The following is a 17404-nucleotide window of genomic DNA, read 5'->3' as shown; positions in this document are numbered from 1 at the left end:
GGATAGTACGCTCAATATCAGCTGCTTTGGTCTAGTTGGGCAAAACATCGAACACATCGATAGATTATGAGTTTGTTGCACATTTAATGTTTAGCAGAGCAAGCAGCTTTGACAACACGAAGCTTGTCCCTTTAATCATGTTTAATAATCAGGGCATTCAGCATGTTACCGTTGTTTTTAGCAACACAAAGAACTGCTTTCTTCACCTTCCTTCGAGGTTGATATCGCATCTTTCACTAAACGAGGTAAGTTAGCTTAGCTTGCTACCCAACTGTCAGTGTAAGCTTATTTAAGTATATGGTTTTTATTTTATTTTTGACAGTGTCGGAGATGTTGATAACTGCTGTTCTTAGAGAGTTTCTTAATGGTTGATTTTATTTTTTTACGAGAAGAAATTTGCTTTTGATAACCATTTTGATAATCGAAAATCTCTTTCATTGGTTATATTTTAAAAAACGTCAGGGTCAGGCTGATTATTTAAACATCCTCACTAACCTTTTGTGACACACCTTACAGTGAACTATCAAAGGATTTGATTTAACAGAGTTAAATTCACATGTCACTTGAGTATTGCCATGGGATAATCTATCATTATGGCTCTAAAAACACAACTTATGTAGTTATGTAAGATCTTAAAGAAGACAGTGGAGGGAGTATTATTCTTCTGATTATTAGTATTATTTTAGTTTTGTCATGACCTTGTTTTGTAGTAGTTCCACTGAAGTCTCACTTGGTGGAGACAACACTTCAGATTTGAGATTGAACAGGACATCGGCTGAATACTATCAATCATTGAATAATCTTGTTTTTGCTGTAGCATCTTATTCATACATACATGATAAAAACATGAATTCTTTCAGAGAGAACGAGTACAAAGTTCCCATGGAAACTTCATGTTGGGCAAATTGCTGGAGATTGTCCTCCTCCAGTTTGACCTTCTGATTTAAAAAAAAAAAAAAAAAAGAAAAAGAAAAAAAGATTTGCAAATTTTTTTTAAAGACTTTCACTCAAACATGGTGCATGTCCACAAAGACAGCAACTTTTGCTTTAGTACAGCAACAGGATGAGGAAGGATGATACACTGTGAGAAATAGAAGCTATGAACAGGTAACCCGTGAGCCGCTTTGGAAAACATCTTTTGTAACACTCAGAGAAGACATGCTACTTACATTAGATAGTTTCAGCAAAACAAGGTGAATGACTTAAAACCAAATTTGATGGATAACTTTTCAGGGTAAAGAGAAACTGTGATTTGTATCTAGAACCAAGCGTTGGAGTTATCCTGGGACAACGGCTGTCCTGTGTTCCTCAGCTGGACTCAAAACAGAGCCTCATTGGACAGCCATAAAGTGGAGCTGTGTAGACAACTAGGAGAAAAGCTGGGTCTAAAAGATGGAGAGCAGGTGTGTATTCTTGTAGAGGAACATAATCCCTTAATACGTTTTCCATTTGAATAGTCTATAAACTCCATCTACTGCATCCTCACTGTGTTTGTGTCTACTAACGGGTTGTTTGGTTTCCTTCAGGGATTTCTAAGACCGTGTCTTCAGGTCTCATCAGTGCATCAAGTGTTTGTGGAGCCGCTGTCATCTGATGACTGGGAAATCTTGGTGGGTGTTACTGGAGCATTGTGACTAACAGTAATGTGGACAGAGTGTTTGAATAATTGTAAAGTGCCTGGAGGATTTATTTAGTAATGGACTCAGATGAAAACTGTATGTTTGAATGTACTCTGAGCATCATTTCTGAGAATCCACTTGTTTCTTGTGACTCCTATCACCAGGAGCTCCACAGTGCCGCTCTGGAGCAGCAGCTGTTGGATCAGATTAGAGTGGTTTTCCAAGACGCTGTGTTTCCTGTTTGGGTGGACAGCCACACAGCCATCTACATCCGAATAGGTTAGAGTTAATGCAATAGTACATATATATTTTTTTTTGTTGCAAATATATTAGTCCAACTGTTTTGTTTGGTCAACGAAGTATAATCGATGAACGTTTTGTTTTTAACTGAAGGGTCGCTTTCGCCGTCTGTGCCTTATGGCCGCTTGGAGCCGTTCACAGAACTTGTCGTCTCTCCCAAAAGCCGAGGTGGAACATACGACCTCAGTGGCTCGTCAATAAAAGATGAGCAGAAGCAGCAAAATGAAGCTAGGTACCCCCCCTCAGGTCCATCTCTAGAAAGTATCGCCACAGTTCCTCAGAGCCGCCAGTGGGGTGGCATCGCTGATATGAAGAGCCTGCTGAGCTACCTAATAAAGGGAACTCATGACCCGGTGAAAGAGCTTCCTCCCATGCCAGAGGTCCCTGTCACTTTCACTGAGTCCTTCTATAGAGTATGCGGTTCACCCCCAGACTCTCTCTACACCGCAAGTCAAGTTGCAACAGGAGTTATTCATTTGTTTCCATGGAGCCAGAGCTTGGACACTGGGCCACCAGGAGGCCAGTCTACTGTAACATATGGCCTGATCTCCAAAGTTCCCTCCCCAAAAGAATCAAGAGACAGAGCCAAGCAGGCGATGGAGAAAAAGAAAAATGCAGGAGTTACCAAAGAAGCTGCAGATGGAGAAGGGAACAAGAAAGAAGAAGAATCCATGGTGGTCAGAGTAGTTTGCCATGACATGGAGAAGCTAACAGGCGAGAAAAGAAGTCTCAACAGAGGAGAGCTCCACAGTGGTAGAGTATGGGTGAGTATGTTGTCTTAATTGTGTATCCACTGTCACAAAACATTTTGAGGTGCTGTCTTCAGCCTTTTATGTGTCCCGACTCCCTTGTAACAATTGAGATGTTTTACAGATACCGCCGGCCCTGGCCATCAGGTTGAACATCATCCAACATTCAACAGTTCGATTAAAGCCTGTCAAATCAACCATTAAAGTGGCCTCCTTAATTCGCCTACAGCCCCTCAACCCCCTGGTGAGTGCTCGAGCATCAATAAGAGCATCCAGTGTGGAGCTAACAGATTTATTTATTTTTGTCAGTTGATTTCTTCAGCTATTAGTCTTCACATTTTCAGGCTGCTCATTATTTAAGCTTCCTCCTCCCCTAATTTCCATTTGACATTTTTATTAAGCCTGAACAGGATGACGAGGACATCCAGACGGCTTTCCTTGGTTGGCTGCACACTCAGAGTCATGAACCTTTGGCCTGTCTGACTGCACGGTCTGGCAACATCCTCCTACATGGAACTGATGGTGATTCATAAGCACTCTCTTATGATTAAATTACAAAGCGACTAAAGAGCACATCTTGCTCGAAGTGAAGTGATCCTAATCAACTGTCACACACCTTTCTTCTCTTCTTGTAGCAAAGTTAGAGTTTGAATTAACCGTGCTGAAACCAGAGCCAGAGAGCGAGCCTCCTGACCAGCTGTTTTTTCTCACGACCACTGTTCTTCAGAAGCAAGATATACAGGTACACGTGTGCACGTCATGCTCGAAGGTTGGTTCATGCAGAAAGAACAAACCTGTGAAAGCTTTGTGCAGCATGCGGGGCTTTAAAAGCGCTCAAACTTGCGTCACCTACAGGTGGAACGAGAGGAGGCTACCATGCCTGCTTCAAAATCACCTGAAGCATCCAAACCAGAGCTTTCCTCTCTCAGTGTTCTCGGGTAAGTGGTGTTTTATTTTGAGAGTTCATAAATGGTTTAAATGACCATTTATTTTAATAATAGATCTTCCAGCATGCCTTTGTCTTAATATCTTGAACTCCTTTTTTTTCTCTTCCCAGTGGGATTGATAAACTCAGCAGGACCGGATTTGAGTTTATCTCGCATAGCCTTCTGGGTAGTCCCCTCTCAAGAGAGCTTGGTATCTCTGGAAGAGGACTCAAAGGAGGAGCTCTGCTTATCACTGGGGCTAAGGTATATTTAACCTTAATATTATTGCTTCAAGAAAAGCTGATTTCTACCTTTTACTGAGCATAAAATAAAATCTCTAAAAGTATGCTAAGAAACTGCTGATAAAGTATTTTAATGCATTTTTATTTTTACTTGTAAGTAATCTACGTAATTTAAACTACATTGTGACAGGGAAGTGGAAAGAGTATTCTGTCCCGAGCCCTCTGTGGAAAAGCCAGAGCAGATCTGGATGCACATGTGGAGGTGGTGAACTGCAAAAAACTTCAAGGTAAAAATATATTCCTTAAACGTATCAAAGAAAAATGTCTGAAAATGTTTCTTAAATAATCCGGGATTGTTTCCCTTTCAGGCAAAAGAGCAGAAACAGTGAGGCATATTTTGCAGGAGGTCTTTGAGCAGGCGGAGTGGAAGCAGCCTTCAGTTGTTCTACTTGATGACCTGGATCACATGACTGGAGCACCAACTTCACCAGAACATGAGCATGGTCCCGAGGCCCTGCTGCAGCTGCACATAGCACAGAGTAAACCATCCATTATTTATCTTGTATACAAGTTTATTACACGGCTGTGTTTTATACTTGATTCTGATTGGCCCATTACGCAACGGTCTACTCTCCTGAGGTAGATCCTCGATAAGAATAACAAAGCATGACAAAAGAAAAGCAGATGATTGCTGGGGACGCTGCTCTTGTCCCAAACTCTAGAGGACTGTCAGTAATCAGATCAATCTGCGAAGTCTGGCTAATATTAGGATTCTAACAGACTATTTGTTCTGATGGGATTGTTAATAAGCTCAGGTCTTGATACTGAGTCTTCTTTGTGTGTGTGTGTGTGTGTGTGTGTGTGTGTGTGTGTGTGTGTGTGTGTGTGTGTGTGTGTGTGTGTGTGTGTGTGTGTGTGTGTGTGTGTGTGTGTGTGTGTGTGTGTGTGTGTGTGTGTGTGTGTGTGTGTGTGTGTGTGTGTGTGTGTGTGTGTGTGTGTGTGTGTGTGTGTGTGTGTGTGTGTGTGTGGGGGTGTGTGGGGGTGTGTGTGGGGCTGGCTGGCTGCAGGTCTGAGGGATGTGGTAGATGAGGTCCTGATTCACTCCAGCCTGGTGTGTCTGATCATCACCAGCCAGAGTGAGCACTCCCTCCACCCCTCTCTGACTGAGGTGCAGGGGTCCCACTTCATCCAGGGATTTGTACACATTCAGCCACCAGATCAGGTCAGCAAACCAGGTGCACAACCAAACGCACAAGAACACACTTGTGAAGGCAAAAACTTTAATAACAGATGTTGTTGTGTCCTAGGCTCAGAGAGCGGAAATCCTACGTCATCTTATAATCGGGAAAAAAAGCCTATCTGAAGAGAGCTTACAGGCTCTAGACCTGACAGCTGTCGCCAAGGAGACAGAGGGATACACACCCCAAGACTTGGTACTACTTTTGGAGCGGGCTGTACATGCCAGCACCGCTCAAAGAGAACACAGTGACCAGGGTAACCCATGTTGTCTATTCAAAGTTGACTTACATGTGGTCTTAAAGGTTTTCTTAATGTTTCTAATTTTTGGTTTGTGCTGTGTCTTACCAAGGCACGTGTCCGTCTATGAGGGACTTTGTGCAGGCGCTTAAGGGATTCACGCCTCCCTCGTTGTGGGGTGCGGACCTCCACACCCCGAGTGGAGTGGGCCTAGAGAGAGTCGGAGGTCTGCGGGAGGTGCGACAGCAACTGATGGACACCATACTGCTTCCTGCTAAGGTCAGTGTAACTATTCATAGGGTCAGCTAGTATAGTATGTTACATAAAGATGGAAGCACAACTGTGGATAAAATTCCAGTTTAGCTATAATTATTGTCAAATATTACAATAGTCGTATCAAAATAGCGATTATGCTGTGTCTGACTTTTCCACATTTTACATTAAATCACAGTGGAATTAAAGACCTTCCTCTCCACTCGTAAATAAAAGAAAACAATCTTAATTACAGATTTCTCTTACTTCTAATATGTTGTAGTATCCCGTCCTGTTCTCCAGTCTTCCCATCCGCCATCGCTCGGGCATATTGCTGTATGGAGCTCCAGGTACAGGGAAGACCCTGCTGGCCAGAGCTGTGGCCAAAGAGAGTGGCATGAACTTTATCAGCATCAAGGTGGGCTGAGCTTTTACTGTGAAAGTTAAGCTAAATCCAAGCAGTGTTAAACTTTACTGACACGGGATTTTAACCTCTCTCTAGGGACCTGAACTTCTGAGTAAGTACATCGGTGCGAGTGAGCAGGGAGTCCGCGATGTCTTCCAGAGGTTCGTGACCTTCAGACCTTTTTATAGTTGAAAAAAATGTTTCCTTACTGAGAACCTTTAAATTCGTAACATAATTGAAAGCTCACAAATTGTATAACGATTTGCCTCCGTCTTTGCCACAGGGCACAAGCTGCCAAGCCGTGCATCCTTTTCTTCGATGAGTTTGACTCCCTGGCTCCAAGGAGAGGCCATGACAGCACAGGCGTAACCGACCGGGTGGTCAACCAGCTCCTCACACAGCTAGACGGGGTGGAGGGTTTGCAAGGTAAGTAATACAGCAGTTAAGTACATATTGTATGCCCTGTGCAAAAGAAATCTATTGTTAAGAGCCAATGACAAAAAATGAAAAAATGGGTTTGGGGTCATGTTTTTAGGGGAATTCCATTTCTTTACTTTTTAGATTAAAATCAGGTCAGGTAATGTCTATTGGGCAAAAATTAAACCACTGGGGCTTTAAAAGCCAGGTAAAAAAATTAACTGCAAGCCCTCTGTCAACAGTGAACTTTTAAGTTTATTTACAGGAAGACTGTTAGCCATGCTGACTGTTTGCCCTTTTCAGTCTTTTAGCTAAGCTCAACTAGCCATCTGACATGTGTTGTTATCCTGCGTCTCACCTAGAAACTGTGCATCTCCCTGAATTACAACATAGACATTTAGAATGATTAAATAAGAATCCTTCATCTTTACATTTACAGGAGTGTATGTGCTCGCAGCCACCAGCCGACCGGATCTGATTGACCCAGCTCTGCTTAGACCCGGACGGCTGGACAAGTCCCTCTACTGCCCCCCTCCCGACCTGGTCTGTTTAAAAAGAAATCAATCATTTTCAATCATCACTTTAATAACGCAAGACTAACTCCCTTTCAAAATGCGACGATGTAGAGCTATCCTTAAAACACTAAAGAAAAGTCTTGTTATGTTTCAACACAGATCCTTTCTATTAAATGTAGTTATTGACAAAGTTACCTTGCGTGTCTCTTTCCCAGGAGGCACGTGTGGAGATCCTGAAGGCTCTGAGTGCTGGTGTCACCCTAGCTGCTGATGTTGACCTGGAGCAGCTGGCAGCAGCGACAGAGCAGTTCACCGGAGCAGACCTGAAGGCTCTGCTCTATAACGCCCAGCTGGAGGTTGTTCATAACAGCCTGAGCTCCAACACGCTACATGTGAGTCTGTAATACTGAGTACAACTCTCTGAGAAGCTCATATGTTACGGGGGAGCTGCTTTGGGCTAATGAAGCGTGGAGGCAGGAAACTGTTTGCCATTCTATCTGCTAATAGAGCAGCCTAGACTTGTTTTTATTTTGGTGTCTCAAAGCTAACAAAAGGGGAGTTTAGTAAGCATCTGACCCTGTAAGAGAATTTCTCTACTTCGCAGTTCACAATCAAATTTGAATCAGTCACAACAATTATGAGGAGAAAAATTAACAGGAAAGGCTAAAAACTGGCAACTAAACATATCTCTGACTGAAACTACATAGGAAGCGAATCCTGGCAGCTATGAAGCCTTGTGTGCTTGTGTATCAGTACTTTGTCTGTCGTCTGTTTCAGGAGCTGACCTCAGGCTCAGAAAGCGACATGAGTCTGTCCTCCATGATCTTCCCAAACAACAGCAGTGGCTCAGATGACTCAGTGGGTGAGGGGGACCCCACAGGCGCAGGTCTGGACCAGTCCAATGTTCTTCTGGAGTCCAGTGAGCTGCCAACAGAAGGCGACCAATATTGTGGCAACGTCTGGAGGCTTTACTTTGGAAGCTCCTATGAGTCAGAGTCGGGAAATTCACCATTTTTGGGACTGGTGAGTGGTGGTGGAAAACAGTGTTTTTGATTGAATTAATTTACTGAGCGTTTAATCATAGTCAGAAACATTTAAAACATGAACATCTACCAAGCCTGAGCCGAGCCCCACTTCATGTAAGGAGTGCAGTGTCCTTACTGCTTACAGCTCATATTGTAAAGTTCATTATTTATTAAAAATGTAACTAAATACAAATTATAAAACATAGTTTTAATTAATGCCGTTTTTCCAGGTGTCTCACCCTTTTGGCATATGTACTTGCATACAGTTTAAGTTCTTAAACTGTGACCTAATTACTTAAAGAAACAACGCATAATAGCACAGCATGGGTAATCACTTTGCTCAATGCAGTGGTTCAATTCAGAAACTTGTTTACCTTCCCTGTTATTTTGTTCGGTTTCTTCCTCTAGTGTCAGAACTCCCAGTGCATCTCTGGATCAAACTCCATGACCCATGACTCTACCAGACTGGGCGTTCGTGACCCCGGCTGCTCTCTTCCTCCTGCTTACATGTCCTCCATTCAGAGCGGGTATGAAGAGCTAGCCCCAGAGCAGCTGGAACGCCTGCAACAAGACATTAAAAATATCAAGAACAACTACAAGAGGAGCAATGTAAGTGAAGACACTGGACAGTATAGGATCCAAAGCCTGTAGCAATCTAGAGTAGTTGAGTGTACATTAAGTCAGATAATGACTGAACAGAAACAAAACTATTTGTGATGTTTACTGTTATTGCTCAGGTAGAGTACTTTTCATTGTTTGTGTGTGTGTGTGTGTGTAGGAGGAGTGTGTCCGGGTGCATTCAGCCTCCAGCCAGCCGGGTCTTCTGCTGTGTCAGGCTCACCTGATCTCTGCCCTGACTGGAACCAGACAGTCTCTCAGCAAAGCTGACTGGATTAAATACACAAGACTGTAAGTAAACAGCACACAGAACTTCATCGATATAAATCACCCAAAAGCATATAGATACATTATTACAAAAACTGGTTGCTACACAAGAATAAAAAAAAAAAAAAAAGATTTCACAGTTCTCTATATGTTTTGGTAAGGGGCAGTTAAAAAATAAGATGTATTCTTCTCCCAGCTTCTGTCTGAACATGACAGGATTGTAAATACTTTTTCTCTGTTTTTCCTGTGAACATATCATATGTGTTGACATGTTTGGAACAAATAAACAAAAATCAAATCAAATCAAATCTGAGATTTTAGCCTTTTAATTGACTACAAAATGTGTCAAGCATATATTGAGCGTTTAGAATCTCAGCCACGGAGGGAAATTAAAAACATTTGACAAATACGTGTTCAGAGCTGTTGCCAAGAAACAGCAACAGAGGAATATGAATCATTGTTATCACGCTCTCAGTATTCTGTTTAATCAAGTTGAATGACTTTGTTCTGTATTTTGTGAATCAGTGGAAGTCAGAGCTGAACAGAGAAACAGCACAGTAAACTATATATAGCTGCTGACTCATCTTTCATTTGTCAAATGGAGTAATACATGATCAATCTAGATCACTGTTTGAGAGCTTTATGTTTTGTGTACATAAACTGTATTCTCTTCTTTTTTTTAAGGTATGAAGCCTTTAGCGGTGAAGGAGATGGAAAAAATCTTCCCTCAGTCCAGTTTAAGCCTGGGCAACTTGTAACTCTGGCTTGATCAGACAACTTAGTTTAAACGTGACTTTTTTAATGTCTTTAAATTGTCATTAATAATGATAATTATTACATGCAATAAATGCATTGATTATTTTAGTCATTGAAGTTTAGCATTCCAGAGCTTAGAAGACAACGTGAATTAAGAATTGAATGTCTAAATGTTTTCTACTGACCTAATCTTGAAAAGGATATGTAATATATAATTAAATGTTGTTATAATGTAATGTAATTACTGTACATATGTATAATAAGCATAAAAATGTAATTTTTATAATTAAAAAGCAAATCCTTCTAAAGAATTTTTCTGTTTTATTATTGTTTTTAAATGTCTTTAAACTTTATTTTGTTTTTGATTTGAATGAAGAGCACTGTGTGTTGATGCAGGAATGATTCCACTAATTAAAGGTCCTGCCACAACAAAACAAGTGTTTTCACTCAGGCTAATTACTCTTTTGCTTGTAGCAGTACTGCAAATTAGACAAGGTAATCAAACTTCAAGTTTTAATGAGAATGAAAAAGCTGAGGTTAAGTTTACCTGCCCTCTGAAGTGACATCACATTACATCACAGCCTAAGCACCTGTGGCAGCACAGAGGAGAGCGCTAATTAAACAAAGTGAAAACACCTGTGTGGGTGTATCATGAGCATGAAGAAGACTAATATTACAATCAAACACAATCAACTTAAAGATCTAATGAGGTTGTGACTTTCTAAGATGGTGTTTATTATACATATTAGTTCTATTATGCTGAAACGCTTTGGGTTACTTTATTACTAAAACTACATATTCTCTAGCAATTATCCTTGATGAAAGCTGATAATCTAAAAAGGGATAGTTATTTATTTAAATACACTACTCATAATAAGTTAGGAATATTGTGAGGTCCTCAGTGGGTTTCATACATCAGGTGTATTTCACTTCAGTGATTTTTGGGACATGGAGGTAATTGTATTAGGGTGATAGACACACCTCATTTTGTGTTTTCCACATAATGGTCTCACTGTTCAGTGAGCCTTACATACTGGGGCCAATACCAAAAAATACAAAAAGACAACCCTTTGCAATGAGGCAGCAATTTCAACATTCTGGGGGTATAAAAAGCTGGTATTGTCAGTAGGTCATTCCCAGTTCATCATTCAAGCAGCCATGAACACACAATGTCACTTAATGGACGAGCAGCGCCACCTAGCCATAACGCGCCTTCAGGGCAGTCAGCTGTTGCTAATGAACTTTGTGTCTCAAAGTGTCATCAGCACACTTGCACCAAGACCCAGAATATATATAATAGGAAAAGCACTCATATAGATAACATGCTCTTTTTGTGAAGGCCCCTGGGTAACATTTGTTATGAAATGAATTGATTGGTTGATTGCTAACACTCAGTCTTGAAAGCAACACCTGGTTGAACGGCAGTCATCCTATCCTCCAGGTTATTTTGCTGCCTTCGATGTGAGATCAAGATTTATTGCTGCTCAGACAGATTTCCCCTGTTGTCCGTAGTGAATCATCATTTGTCAAAGCCCCACACCGCCAAACATACGGTGACTTTGGAAAAACTCAAGGACTTAACCGCACGATCCAAAAACAGCCACCAGAGTGTAAGTTTGGATCATTTGTTGTCACATTAAAACGTCTCAGTCTTCATCCCCTCCCCTTCCTCAGTGGTGCTCTAATTCTTCAAAATACATCCCCTGTGATTCATGTTTTCAGCTTTACAACATACCCGTCTATTTTACAACATCAAGAGATGTCAACCATCACCAGAATTAGATCATGAGCGATGCAAAGAACAAAAGAATTGTGTCTGACATGTTTTCTCACTGAGACTGCTTTTCACTAGAATAGAACTAAAAAGTGTGATGTGTGTGTGTGTGTGTGTGTGTGTGTGTGTGTGTGTGTGTGTGTGTGTGTGTGGAAACAGAGGAGAGATGAGGGTGGTTAAGTGGTTTAAAGAGGACATCTTGAAAGGAAACTCTATGGTGGCGTTTAGCTAAAATGTATATTTAAAAATAAAACAGAGGCAGAGATGACATGTGACTGTGGGAATGTTTTAGGTCTGTTAAGTTGTGTTTCTTCTTGACAGGTACGTTATTTTTCCTGCAGGAATATGGCGAATGTGCCAAGAAAAAAAAAAGAGACATTTCTGGATTACTGTATTTTCAATTCACATGTTTTTGTGATGTATTTCAAACATCTTAAGCAAACTTTGTCCAAGAGTAAAGACTTACTAACAGTATTATTGTTGTATTTTTCAGGGTACTTTGTTTCGTATCAAAAATGTCCAATTCCACTGATATGATTTAAAGCCAGTCAACTTCTATCCAAAGAGCATCCCTGATTCCTTTTTATCTTCTGTTTTCTGACACTGGTTTTTCTTTCTATTTTAGACTACAGACATTAGATGTGTTAACAAAGGCCTTAAGCTCAGCAGGGAGTGTCAAACACCATACTGAAGTGGATCTGAAGAACAACTACCCGGTACTTAAAAGTCCATGTGGTGAGAAGTTTCCTAACTGCTGTTTGCAAGGTTAAACATTTGGCAATCCAAATCAATATGATTGACTTTCATTTACAACAGTTTTTCCTGTCATGCAGAGTGACTGCACTTAGCAGACACTCTTCTTGCAACCCATTAGAAATGCATTAGTCCTGGTGTGCTTGTATTTCTCTTGTAAACACTGACTGACTGACTGCAGGAGAGTCTTCAATCAATCCCCCCATCCCTGTCTGGGAAGATATGACTTCTTGATTCCCTACAAATTAGCTGAGATTAAGTAACTATATCGGTGAACATGGAAATAGATTTCATAGTTGTATGCATTTATCTAAATCCCAGTTTTCCTCTCTGCAGGACGGATCTTTTTTTGGGTTAATGTAATCAATCCGCCCTGCTAACCCTGGCCCAGGGCCTCAGGTGTTACAGCTAGAAGCCACAGTCACTGCTCATCTGCCTATTCAGGGAGGAAATGTACCCAAGTATTCTATCCTCCAATAAAACTTTTTAAATTAACGTTAAGTCCTCACCTGAAGCTAAGAAAGTTCATGTTAATCAATGAAGGAATTACACCACAGTCCTGTTTCAACGTCACCAACACCAAGCTTCAAATGTGTCCATGTTGTAGTTTGATGACATATAACCTCCTAAATATTCTCTTCAACAACCTTTTAAAATAAAGTAAAAGCTTTAAGGGTGGTGTGTTACTAACACGTTTGATGTTGTGAACACAAGCATGTCGCTTGTGTTAAACAGGCTGCCTTCTGAGAGACTTAACCAAAAAACATTAAACAACCAGCTTTTGGACTGGATATCAACTATAAGGAAAAGGCCAGCTCATTTTGGGGTATTACGAAACATCGACAGAAATATCTAATTGGAAATAACAAAATTCTTCAGCCAGTGTTTTTTGTGTGGCTTTTGTTATGTACATGTATGACCACAATAACTGTAATGGGAATCTGGTGGCAAAATAATTGTTTTGTCAGAGATCTCCTCTTCTTTCATGTTACTGTATATTTAGATAAAAAGCAAGGCTCTGATGGCCTAGCAGTTAGGTCGTGACTCGTGCTCCATGTGCAGAGGCTATAGTCCTCCAAGCAGGCAGCCCAGGCTTAGACCCGGGCTGTGGCTCCTTTCCTGCATGCCATTCCCAACTATCCCTCCCAATTTCCTACTTTATCTACTGGGGTATAGATCTGTCCCTCCAGAAATCTATTAAAGCTGGTCAGTTGTGGGTCCACACTGGAAAGATTTCTCCAGTAATTGGAAACTCTGAGTGAAAAAGCCAAGAAAACAAGTCAATACAAAGGATGAGCTGAAGACTTAGAATAGGCCCTGCACATCATTTATTTAGTCTCTTTTCCCCCATTAGATATGTGAGTTACCTGTGTAAGAGAGAACATTTAGTCAATAACACCCTTTGGGAGCAGCTGAACTATGGCACCACATTCAATATGCAGCCAAGACAAGAAAAACAAGTATGGTGCTTTGTATTGGTTTCACCCTTAATCTTTTCTTACTTTGAAGACACTTTGATGATTTGTTACAAAATCTTTAAATGTTCACAAGCTTTAGACCCTGAGACATATATAAACGCAAACCAACAGCACACAATTATAACATTGATTAAACCTCAAGAAAGCTGAAGGTTTTTCTTATCTGCAAATTCGGTTTTAGCTACTGTGATTTTGAGCTATCTTCAAGTGTGAAACTGCTGCCTCTTCAATATGGAGGTCAGTGACACGGAGAACAAGGAACAAAGGTAACCTGATTAATCCCTGAACCCCACCATCAAGGGTTTGATTAAAACTACTGGCTATTTTCTGTTTTTGTTTCAGCAAAAGTGACCTTAAAACACCCTCAGGCAGACCCTAACAAGGGCAGAAAGAAGAGAAGTCCATGTGCCATACCGACTTGTCTGGAAGAATGCGTGATGTTAATATAATCAGCTGCAGCCTTAATCTGATTTGATTAGTGTGTCCTGCTGGATGAGGATAGAAGCTGCACCCTGCTGGCTGCAGCCCTCCGGCTGCTGTCACACATGCTGTGTGAAATCTCCAACCAACATGTAATAAGGCCGACAAAGTTATTTCTCTCCTTCTTTCAAAGGCAAACCTGTATGAAACACACAAACACAATATGCACAATAGAGCACATATGCACAGCTTAGCTTACATCAATATCTTCAAAGGGATTACTGCATACACATGCAGTTTATAATCTGCTTTTAGACTTTTTCGATTCCATTCTAATAACAGCAAGTTACACTCTTCACAGGATAGCTCGACCAAAAGAAGCACCACAGGTTCCCCTCCGAGAAATAAAAGAGCCTTCAAGTGGGAGTGCTGAACCTCTGCATGCTGTGTGTGAGTTTGAAATGGGGTAAAGCATACAAGACTTCTTTCCCCAAGAGAGTATGAGACAGATGCTGTTAGGCACTGACTTACATTGCTAATGAGCTCAGGGGGCATCAGGACCCATCGGTGAGTGAACAATGTTCCTCTACAGACGAATCTCAGTGGAGGTTTCTGCGTAGGGTGGTAGATAAAGCTGTCAAGCAGGAAATGGTGTCACACTGAGTAGTAAAGGAATGCTTCGACCTGTGTGCAGAGGAATTAATAACCTGTGACTCAGCCAGGTATGTAATGGGAAAACCGGGCACCAAAACCAAGGACACACACACACACACACACACACACACACACACACACACACACACACAAAGGCACACTTAGCTTAAATATTCAGCTTCCAAACAAAGGAAGGCCTTCTGTTATGAGTAATTATAAATATAATCTATACATAATATCAAAGGATCTCACACTTTAACACAACCTTTCTAGCTCACTTTCACAGGTTGAACATTAATCTAAAGCTAAAGGCATACATGTACATAGAAATAGTATGATGCAAAAGACATTGGAGGATGTTTGAGGTTGAGAGCCGGATTTAAAGAGATTGAAATGTGTTTCTCTTTAGCAGCATTTTCTTTAAAAAAAATCTCATCAAATGATGCTTCCGTCACTGCCAGCACCTCGATTTAATGTCTCTAGAGCTGGAATAGGAGCAGTCACAGCTCCGAGGACACCTGCAGGCTGTGTGAGACGCTCAGGAAGAGATGAACTTTGAGTCTCCGTAGGAGAGAAAAGAAAGCGTGGCTCTGAGTATGACACCTCCAATCAAAGGAGGAGCACCTTCAGGGAATCTGCCATAGTTAAGGATGAACCAGTAGTTACAGAATATTTCACAGAAGATGTCTTTATAAGTTGATATTGATAAGATGATGTCTAAGGGTCAATATTTACATTTTGACACACATTTACATTTACATCATACATTTAGAAGGTGGTAATCGAACAGCTAATTAAAGATGTTTACAGGCTCACCTAGTTTTCCTTTATCCAGGACAAACATTTCACCTGCATGTTGTTTGTAAATGAAGAGATACAGAAGCTAAACGTGTTTATGGTTCTTAAATCTTTAATGTAAACAGCAGTTTTGAGGGGCTTTGCAAAAATCTTAAAGAAAGAACATCTGAAGGTATTAAATAGGAAGGGGATCATATTTAAATCATACTAGAAATAACAAACATGATCTGTTTTTAAATTAAAAAAAAACAAAACACAGACTTTGAATTTTGTGGCCAAACATACACACACACACACACACACACACACACACACACACACACACACACACACACACACACGCACACACGCACACACAGAAAAAAGGCCAACTTCCCTTGACCAAAACATACCAACACATCTTTGTTATACCAACATCTTGGCAGTTTCACAATTTTCAAATCACTTGATCATAACCATCTTACATATGATGACCAAAAAAAGCTCAAATATTGCTTAGGAATGTCGTGTACAGCAGTCATTACAACGAAAGACACCCAAATGAGGGAGAGAAAGTTTGTGGGTTTCACAATGGTCGTGCTTTGTTCACGTGGTGTTGGCAAAGCCACTGTGTCTGTGTGTACAATATGCGATAAGCAGTGTTTAAGAACAGTAGAATATTCAAAAGAAAGGCTATTTACTGGAGTACAGTGCGTTGGATTTGAGGACTGACTTACTCTAACAGTCTTCAGTATACATGTAGCAGTACAGAGTGGATATAAGAGACTCTTCTTATGGCAAATTCATCTTAAAATGTACTTCAACCTTCCTTATTAGCCTCTTGGAAACATGTAGCTGCCACAGATACTGTAAATGAGAATGTGATGGGAAATACTACTGGAGAATTGGGGACAAAACATGAAACCCCTGTCCCTCTCTGCTCCTGAACTACACCAACCACCAACAAAAGCCCTGAGGAAAAATAATGATCTAAACAAAACAAAAAAGGACAACAACAAAAGCTGTATCAATTGAACTTCTAAGCGTTTTTCTACAGCAATATTCAAGCAAAAAGACAGTGAGCGCCTGGCTGAGAAGAAGAAGTGAATTTTTCAAACAGGAGACAGGAGAAGAATAAGGAAGAAGACGCAGGGCGACCAATGACAGCCTGAACAAGTTCTTCCTGGTTTCTCCTCTCCATAGCAACCTGATGGCCCCTTATCCAGCCTGAATCCCTCAACTGTAGCGAGCCTATAAACACACACCATTTCCCCTCTTTTATTGCATTAAGCAAGAGGAAAATAGTTGAACAAATCCTTGTTCCTTTACTCACAGTTCTCTTTTTTATATTTTTTGAGTTTTGTTTTTGTTCCAGTTTGTAACAAAAGTGAATCGGTCCAGTGGGAACAGTAGGTGCTGGGTGGGCTCGGGGTCGTGGTTGTCGGTTGTCTAGTTACAGTCGTATACAAAGTCGTAGTTGCTAGGTTCTTTGGGAATTGGGGGTGGGGCCTCAGGAATCTGGATGTTCTCCAGATCTAAAAGGCGGAGCTTCATCTCCATGGAGAGAAGGGTGTCCATGTCAGATTTGGTGTAATCGCTGGTCATCTCTTTACCCAGGAGGGCGTTTAGACCGTCTGTCCACACACAGTACTGCAGAGAGAAAGAGAGAGAGAGAGAGAGAGAGAGAGAGAGAGAGAGAGAGAGATAAAGCACGGTATATTTTCAGATTACGCTGAACATTACAAGCTTCACCTGCTACAGGGAGATGAAGGCATAAAGGAAGCTGAGCAGAGAGGGAGGAAAGCTTGTGTACACTGTGACTCAGGGCACATAGCAGGGACGCCTCCTTTGCTCCTGTCCTAAATACAAACTTCTCAAGTTTGAAGAAGTTTCAGAATCTGATTCATTCTGAGAATATATGCGTTTTAGAGAACGGCTATAAAAAGTAGACTTCTGTCTACAATGCGTAGAATTGTGTCA

The 17404-nt window shown here is 41.0% G+C and overlaps 3 protein-coding genes across 8 annotated transcripts in view; 2 read left to right on the top strand and 1 right to left on the bottom strand.

Annotated features, from left to right (window-relative positions):
- Window positions 1-17404, top strand: part of cd164l2 (CD164 sialomucin-like 2) — a 102379-nt gene that overhangs the window by 16762 nt on the left and 68213 nt on the right. The window lies entirely within an intron of this gene.
- On the top strand, window positions 87-9879 carry pex1 (peroxisomal biogenesis factor 1; the record flags this gene model as incomplete). The annotated part of the gene is made up of 24 exons (XM_079368568.1): window positions 87-245; window positions 1263-1403; window positions 1527-1610; window positions 1784-1898; window positions 2013-2683; window positions 2793-2912; window positions 3070-3190; window positions 3304-3410; window positions 3524-3606; window positions 3726-3858; window positions 4027-4123; window positions 4205-4375; window positions 4904-5058; window positions 5144-5330; window positions 5425-5591; window positions 5848-5982; window positions 6067-6131; window positions 6254-6396; window positions 6827-6930; window positions 7118-7294; window positions 7680-7925; window positions 8336-8536; window positions 8706-8836; window positions 9497-9879. The coding sequence occupies 24 exons, from the start codon at window positions 87-89 to the stop codon at window positions 9579-9581; spliced, it is 3798 nt and encodes a 1265-aa protein (XP_079224694.1). The 3' UTR covers window positions 9582-9879.
- elmo1 (engulfment and cell motility 1 (ced-12 homolog, C. elegans)) overlaps window positions 15540-17404 on the bottom strand; it is a 97676-nt gene continuing 95811 nt past the window's right edge. For all 6 annotated transcript variants that reach the window (XM_079368578.1, XM_079368580.1, XM_079368582.1 and 3 more), the window contains one exon: window positions 15540-17074. In XM_079368578.1, coding sequence (XP_079224704.1) covers window positions 16874-17074 — 201 coding nt within the window. In that variant the 3' untranslated portion in view covers window positions 15540-16873. The remainder of the gene's footprint in view (window positions 17075-17404) is intronic.

Source organism: Symphodus melops (genome assembly GCF_947650265.1).
Source record: "Symphodus melops genome assembly, chromosome: 18".
In the NCBI taxonomy this organism is placed as follows: domain Eukaryota; kingdom Metazoa; phylum Chordata; class Actinopteri; order Labriformes; family Labridae; genus Symphodus; species Symphodus melops.
Note: the sequence above shows the minus strand (reverse complement) of the source record. Positions and strands in the feature narration are given on the sequence as shown.